Raw genomic sequence first — 8,374 nt, 5'->3', positions numbered from 1 at the left:
ACAAATATATATAACCACCATCACTACACATACACAAACATACCCCACACCACACACAGACCCCACATTCCACACCCCCACACATGCATTCCACACACATATACCAAAGAGATAAATGCCATTTTAAAAACAAAACAAGACAAACACACAGCTGGTATTCTGATGAGAGGAAAATGAGGTGGTCAAGGGGCAGGATAAGAGTCTGAAGAACATTGTTTGGTGTCCGATGGAGCGAGGAGAGCAGAGGACACAAGAGCCCAGTGTGGAGGAGGCTGATGCATTTTTAGAGGATGCTGGAGGGAACTGGGCTATTACGGTCCATGGGAAGTGACATCTAAGCAAAGGCTAGAAGGAACAGAGGAGATCGGCACACGTGCATACTGTATGCATATTCGTGCATGTTTGTATATCTGTGGGTAGGCCACTTCACACAGAGGAATAGCCAAGTGGCACTAGAGAACCTGAGTCAAGTGACCAAGTGACATTAAGGAGGTGAAAGTTCCCCCTTCACCAAAGGGAACAGAAGCACCATTTGCAGTTGGATTTCCATCCAGTCCCTAATTTTCCTTTATTTGTCTTCCCTTTCCCTCTCTCTCCTTCTTTCTCCCCTTCCTCCCCTCCTCTACTCTCTCCATGTTCTTCCTCCTTAGAAGAAACAAGTAACTGCCAAGAAGAAGGTGGGTGGGGCTGTGTGCTTGATCCCTCCTGCGGTTCGGGCAGGCGGTTAGCACCTCCTCTTTGAGTGAGGAACAATTTAGTATCAGAGAAAAGGTCACACAGATGTGTCAGCACACCTGAGGCTTCTGGGAGCATCCCCCAGCGACCCTCTCTCTTCCACTCGGCTCCTCTGAGTCAAGGTGCCTGGTGCACTAAGGTAAGAAGTGGCACCCTGCTTCCGCCGACCTCCAGAACCCATCCTCTCCCCTGGAAATGCCCGGGTAAGTTGAGTGGCAGGCAGGCATATGTGACTAGAAACTAAAAGAGAACAGAAAACCACAGAAACCAGCCTCCGGTGATGGTGGATCAATCTTATTAAAGGATCTTGGATTCGGCAGAGCACCTAACTAGTAAGAACAAAGTGGCCCTAGGGCCACACCCAATGGAAGCGGTGGCTTACACCTGTAACCCTAGCACTCAGGAAGATCAGAAGTTCAAGGGCAACATAGGCAGCTTATGAAGGCCCAAGGCCTGTTTTGATTTTGTGAGACCCCTTTTCAAAACACAAAACAGAGAAATAACATCAGAAAATGTAGGTAAGACTTGCCAGATATCGTTATCAGAGGCCAGCATGGACAGAGGCAGGGGAATCTCAGGTTACAGCTGGATTGGATGGAGTAGCCAGTTTAGGAAAGTGAGACTCTGTCTCAAAAACAAGACAAAACAAAACAAAAATGAACAACAATAACAATAAACCACTGGGAATGGAGCACTTAGAGCAGTGGTTCTCGACCTTCCTAATGCTGGGACCCTTTAATCAGTTCCTCATGTTGTGGAGACCACCCCCAGCCATAAAACTGTTTTCATTGTTACTTCATAGCTGTAATTTTGCTACTGTGATGAATTGTAATGTAAATATCTGTGTTTTCCAAGGGTCAGTCCACCCTGATGCCATGACTCACAGATTGAAAGCTGCTGATTTAGGAGGAAAGGAAAAAAGATCAAGGCTAGCCTAGGCTACATAGGCAGTTGGAAGCCATTGGGCTCCAAAAGATCCTGTCTAAAAAACAAAAACAAACAACCCTAGAGCTATTAGTAATGACCCTGGGAACTATAGTTTATAACAAGCATTACAATTCTAGAACTAACAATATGCAGCTGCCATTAAGAGTTGAGTTCCTGGGTTGACCAGAAGGCTGAGAAGGTGAAGGTGCTTGCCTTCAAGCCCAAGGGTCTGAATTTGATCCCCAGTGGAGGAAGAGAACCAACTCTTGGGATTTGTATGTTTAAAAGAACCACCAAGCAACATGCTTTAGGAGGTTTTGAGAATCCCACAGCCACCCAATATAAAGGAAACTGGGCCCCACAAGATGGTTCTGTGGTTAAAAGCATTTTTGGAATGGTCCATTCACAACCCATGTAAAGGTTGGGGGACAAACCTGACTCCACAACGTTGCCTTGTGACCACCACAGGTGTGGCATGCACACGCCTGTGCAGACACTGTGCACGCCCACACAATGATAATAAAATACATTGTGTTAGTCACTTTCCTATTGGTGTGATGAGACGCCATGACCAAGGCAACTTATAAAAGAAAGTGTGTAATTGGTTGGTTTCCTTACAGCTTCAGAGGATGAATCCATGACCATTATGGTGGGGAGCAGGCAGGCATGACACAAGCTATAGCAGAGATTTACATCTGGTCTACAGGCACATGGCAGAGAGACAGACAGAGACACAGAGAGACAGACACACAGAGAGACAGACACACAGAGAGACACAGAGCATGGAGAGCTCACTGGGAATGCTGTGGGCTTTTTTAAACCTTAAAGCCCACCCCCAGTGACATACCTTCTCCAACAAGGCCATACCTCCCGCCCTTTCCAAACATCCTAGGAACTGCTTCGAACATATGAGCCTATAGAGGCCGTTCTCATTCAAACCACCACATATGTCTTTAGAAAAGGAAGAATAGGGGTTGGGGATTTAGCTCAGTGGTAGAGCGCTTGCCTAGCATGCGCAAGGCCCTGAGTTCGGTCCCCAGCTCTGAAAAAAAGAAAAAACAAACAAAAGAAAAGGAAGAATATTAAAATTGGGGGTGCAGGCAAGATGCCTTAGCAGGTAAAAGCAAGATGCCTTGCCCATGTGGAATTCATGTTAGCTAGCCTAGCCAAATTGGTGAGCTCCAGGTTCCGTGAGAGACCCTGTCTGAGAAAAAAAAAGAAGGAAAAAAAAAAGAAAAGAATAAATAAAGTGTAATGAAAGAATAAGATGGGATGGACTGATGAAGGAACTGTCATGCATGTGTGTGTGTGGACATGCGTGCACACAACATAAACGTATGCACACAGAGAGCAGCAGAACAATTAGTAAGATGGGCTTGAAGGTGCATGCCTGTGATCCCAGGCCTTGGGAGCTGAGGCAGGAGGATCAAGAGGTCATCCCTAGCAACATTAAATTTGAAGCCAGCCTGAGGTACGTGGGATCTCGTTTCAAAAACCCAAACCAAGTCAGTCAAAAGAACAAAGAGAAAGGAAAATTAGTGTGGTTCCCTCAGAGCTACCGGTGGTTTGCTGAGAGGGTTGTCATCCACCCCCCACCCACACCTCCCACTCCCCCATCTCACCACCCCAATCCCCCGAAACCCCCACCCCCGCAGACTGCAGGTTAGACTTGGTGCAAAAGAGCAGCAAACGGTCTGCCTGGAAGTTGAGAGATTACCAAGATGGGAGAGAATGGCCATGACCTTGAATATAAACAAAGCTTCCAACCCAGGAGACAACTAGGGGCACAAGTTTGGAGTGGCAAAGGGGAAGGGAGTTTCTGGGTATTATTAATCACTGTCAGCATTTGCCTTTAGTGAAGCCTTCTCCTGCCACCACCACTGCCAGGACACTTGTGAGGAGCAGTGGATGGAACTTTCTGAGGTGTGCCTACATGGTGATGACGTTCTTGTTCGTGTCCTACAATAAAGGAGACTGGGTGAGGAGGCAGCCTTTCTATCTAGGGAGGGAGGAAGATTGATGAGAGGGAGGGACAGGGTAAGAAGGGAGAAATGGAGGAAGCATCATGGGACAAGGGAGTCTGCACAGAGCTGTCAGAAGAGGGAGGTAGGAGGGGAGAATGTGCAGAGAAGTGGCCTCGCCAGAGAGCGAGCGTGTGTGCGTGCATGCGTGCATGCGTGCGTGCGCGAGTGTGTGTGTGTTTCGGTGTGCAATTATGTGGGTGTCATCTGACAGCTTTCAGAAGCCAGGTCTCTCCTTCTAGTGTTCTAGAATCAATATGCCTTCCCAGTGAGAAACTACCCCTGCACACTTGGAGATTAAAGTGGAAATTTGAATAATTGCACATATATGGCTCTAGCTAATGCCCAAAGAGGAGCTGACCATGGATAAGAGATTTTAGTAATTTATATACGCCCTGGGTGTATGCATTTTACATCGTACCAGCCCCAGAGTATGCTTTGAACAATTTAAACGGAGAGTGGAGGCCCGGAGTCTGGCCACTTGGGCAGATAAGAGCTGTACATGGGGCAAGATATTGCCAGAATTATGTCTTATGTATACTAGTGTTGATTTCTTCAAATGGTGGTTACCCAGGGTGATCCTACCTGTCTGGCAGAATTATGGTTTTACTGACAGGAGCACAGAGGCCTTAAGGCAGATCAGGATTCAATAATGGCTGTGATCCTGTGCTGTCCCCTGAGCTGCCTCTTAGAACCATAGTCTTTGATGTGGGGCTGCTGTTTCTAAAGTCTGGGTTGTCTCCTTTTGTCATGGGAAAGAAGCCTAAAGGACAGACAGTCCTGGCGAATAAACATCAGCAGGAACTTTCTCAACAACCCTAAACTTTAATACCTTCCTCACCAGCCCAGTGAGAATCACACTACTTACTCAGCCATAAAGGAAGCAGCGCTCCTTCGGCTAAATTCTCTGTGTAACTTAAAAGTTCCTAAGCAAGCTTGTGAGTACATCCGATATAGCATTAGTTTCACTCCTCCAATTTACTGCCGTTGCTGCCTCATTCAATCTCAGAGACTGAGTTCTTACTGGGCTTGGCTAGTAAGTAACAGAAACACCTCCACAGCCTGGAGGAGAGCCAGGCCATTCCCCACGGAGAGCTCCGTTTCCTGTTTCCTGTGAAGGACACTTTGTATCCTTCCTCGCCCTGCCCCTCCATAGTCAGGAAAGTCTTAAGGACCAAGTCTTCACCTCTCTGCCTGCTGAGCCGCCTCTTCGGCTCATGTTGGGTTTTTGAGACAAGAGTCTCTAATGTAGGCTAGGATGGCCTTGGATGACCAGGATGAAGCTCCTTCAGCTTCCGTCTCCTACGTGCTGGCGTTATGGGCGTGAACTGCCACATCTAGCTTAGGGGGTGCTTTGGATCAACCCAGGGCTTCATGCATGCAGAGCAAGCACTGTACCCACTCAGCCACATGCCCATCCCATCTGGCTGTGAAATCAGGCCTCTTGTGGAGGGCACCAAGTGTGGAATGAATTTGGAGCAGGACACAAGAAGAAGAAGAGAGACGGTCAGGCCAGGGGCTGTAGACACAAGGAAAATCCTGCTAGATCTGCTAGACCTGTGGTGGTTCTCACCCTTCCTAATGCTGTGACCCCCTAATATAGTTCCTCATGCTGTGGTAACACCCCCCACCACCACAAAATTATCTTCCTGGCTACTTCATAACTAACTTTGCGACTGTTAGGAATTATAATATAAACATCTGTGTTTTCTGACGGTCTTAGGTGGTCCCTGTGAAAGGGACCCTAAGCACCCAAAGGGGTCTGACCCACAGGTTGAGAAATGCTAACTCTTAGCTGCTCATGGATTGGAGTTGAGGGCTGAGGGAGACAGGGACACTCGGGAGGTAAATCCCAGATGTTGTTTGATTTTTATGTTTTATTTTTCTCTGTTTCACACCCATTCCTTCATCGTTCTCTTCTCCAGTGTTACTGCCACTATTGTAACCCAGACCTGGATTTGAGGTATGGCCGGGAAGGGCATTTTCACCTTTTGCCAGTGAGTCGGGGAGATTAGCTTTAAACCTCTTGTTTGTTTGCTTGCTTGTTTTTGTTTTTTGAGACAGGGTTCCTCTAGCTCTTACATTTTGTTATTATTATTTGGGTATGTGTGCTATGTGTCTGTGTACTTGTGCCACGGCATACAAACGATTAGGGGTCAGCTTACTGGAATCAGTTTTTCCTTCTACCATACATGTTCCAAGGACAGAACTTAGTCTTCAGTCTTGGCAGCAAAGTAGCTTTACCTGTTGTCACTGGATTCAGGAGCTTGGTTTCTAAATAACTAATTTAAGTTAGGCCCTGGTTCTTCCTCCCAGTCCCATGCTCCCAGAAATAAGACCCAGACCCAAAATACATTTACACACACCTTGGCCATGTAACCTCTTCTCTGACTAGATATAACTTAAAATATCCCATTTATTCTAGCCTACATCCTGCCATATGCCTGGCTACCTGTGCTAATCTCCTCACATCTTCCCAGCAAACCTTTTGCTTGGTTCTATCCCAAAATCCTTTCTCTCTCCCGGATGTCCCACCTTCTAATTCCTGCCTAAGCCATAGGCCATAGCCTTTTTAACTGACAGGTGATGCATCCATACAATACACAAGATATTCTCTCTACAACCTAATGTCCAAGGCAGGGTTTGTAGGCTCAAAGTCAGAGTTACAGAATTGCATGGTAAGTTCCTGGTTCATTCTCCTTTACTGTGAGAGACGTGTGTTCCCCTCCCCAGCACAATATATAAAATAAAATATAATTCTAAGTGGGTTAATATTATTATTATTATTATTATTATTATTATTATTATTATTATTATTATTATTAACAGCTAGGGAGGTAGTTCAGAAGTTAAAAATGTACTATTTTGCAGAGGACCCAAATTAAATTATCAACACCCATATTATAGGACTTGCACAATCTGTAACTCTAGCTACAGGAGACCAGGTACCCTTTTCTGGCCTGTAAGGGCACCTTCCAAAAGCACCTGCATTCACATGAACATACCTACACACAGACACACACATGTACACACACACACACACATACATGCACACATGAATAATTAAAAATAAATCAGGGGCCGGAGAGATGGCCCAGGAGGTGCAATAAGCACTTGCTGCTCTTGCAGGGGACTCAGGTTTGGTTCCAAGCCCCAGGCACTCACAGCATTGCTCACCACCCTCAGATCTGACCCTCCCTTCTGGCCTCCAAGGACACTGCATGCATGTGGTGTATAAACATACATGTGGACAAATACATACGTAAGATAAAAGTAAACCTTTAAAAATGTCTTTAAAGCACCAGTGGAAGGGGAAGCCCTGGGTCCTGCTAAGACTGAACCCCCAGTGAACTAGACTGTTGGGGGGAGGGCGGCAATGGGGGGGGGGGGAGGAGGAACACCCATAAGGAAGGGGAGGGGGGGGGATGTTTGCCGGAAACCGGGAAAGGGAATAACACTCAAAATGTACATAAGAAATACTCAAGTTAATAAAAAAAAAAAATGTCTTTAAAACTATGGGTGGTGGTGGTGGTGCATGCCTGGGCATCAACCCCTACTGAACCCATCAGGGTATCCAGGCTCATTGCTGATGGAGCTGGACTGGAGGAAGGGAAGCTTAGCTGGGGCGGGAGGTGGGTACAATGCAGAATCTCAACTGGCGGTGAGTGCATGAAAAACAGCCTTAGGGAGGCAGCTTCAGTGAGAGAGCTCATTTAATGGGGGTGGTGGTGTATCTAAACCTTTGGGGAGTGGGTAGACATTTTTGGGTGAGTGCCCATCACTGGCTGGGGACAAGGTGCTGGGAATGCCTTATTTGCATAAAAAGGAATTTCAGGTGCTTGCTGGACTTACCTTAAGGGTGGAGGAAGTTTAACCTGTAACCTGGCTGCCAGGTTACATGACCACTTCAAGGGTGGCAGAGGTAGGGGCCGCACAGGCTATGTGAGCTAGGACGTGCAGGCTACTCCTGAGACTGGCTACTCCTGCGTCCCAAGACGAGATTTCTTGGGTCTGGACACACCTCGACCTCATTCTTGCCCCAGGCCTGCTCCCCTGGTTGCAAGGCTCCCCATCCCCATGAATCCCGTGAGGTCTGAAGCAAGCAACAGCAGCAGGTGGAATGGTCTGGGGGAGGAAGAACAAAGTGGGTGGACCATGGTTCTGAGGAGCCAAGTCCCGGATGGAGGTGAGAAGTACATTCTCGGAAGCCTCCTCGAGTAGAGTCCTATGGGGTTGTTGGGGGGCTATGAGGCAAGGAGTCTGAGAATATATGAATATGTAAGTAAGTGTCCAACTGTGACTTCCCCCCTTTCTCTTCTTCCTTAGAGACGACCCCTGCTGTTCTTTCCAGTGAAGCCACTGTGTTTCACGCAACCCACACAAGCCCTCCATTCTCCCGAGCACTTCACATCCCGAGGAAGCTCTTCTTCGTACCCTGGCCTGTCAACTGGCAGAGTGACGAGTGTCGAGAGGCCCAGCAGGAAGCCTGTCTGAGGACTGTGCAGTGTGACAGTAGCCAGCAGAGCAGCTGAGTGAGCCTTCCCAGGGGTCTCCCCAACGCCTTCCCTTCTGGGCCATTTTCAACCTTTCTTTATTGTACACTACTTAATAGCTAAATGTTTGTTTCTTACATTCACAAAACAGCCAATAACACAGGGTGGCGGGGTGCTGGGAATCATCTCTAATTTTCA

The 8,374-nt window shown here is 47.3% G+C and overlaps 1 protein-coding gene across 1 annotated transcript in view; it reads left to right on the top strand.

Annotated features, from left to right (window-relative positions):
• The window catches only part of Eddm13 (epididymal protein 13), a 29,340-nt gene extending 21,243 nt beyond the window's left edge, over nucleotides 1-8,097 (top strand). The window contains exons 10-13 of the mRNA XM_032894612.1: nucleotides 651-677; nucleotides 3,519-3,640; nucleotides 5,609-5,646; nucleotides 8,010-8,097. Coding sequence (XP_032750503.1) covers nucleotides 651-677; nucleotides 3,519-3,640; nucleotides 5,609-5,646; nucleotides 8,010-8,037 — 215 coding nt within the window. The 3' untranslated portion in view covers nucleotides 8,038-8,097. The remainder of the gene's footprint in view (nucleotides 1-650; nucleotides 678-3,518; nucleotides 3,641-5,608; nucleotides 5,647-8,009) is intronic.
• Nucleotides 8,098-8,374: the final 277 nt, after the last annotated feature.

This window comes from Rattus rattus, chromosome 2, assembly GCF_011064425.1.
Source record: "Rattus rattus isolate New Zealand chromosome 2, Rrattus_CSIRO_v1, whole genome shotgun sequence".
NCBI classification, from domain to species: Eukaryota; Metazoa; Chordata; class Mammalia; order Rodentia; family Muridae; genus Rattus; species Rattus rattus.
The sequence above is the reverse complement of the archived record's forward strand: the minus strand, read 5'-3'. Positions and strand labels throughout refer to the sequence as shown.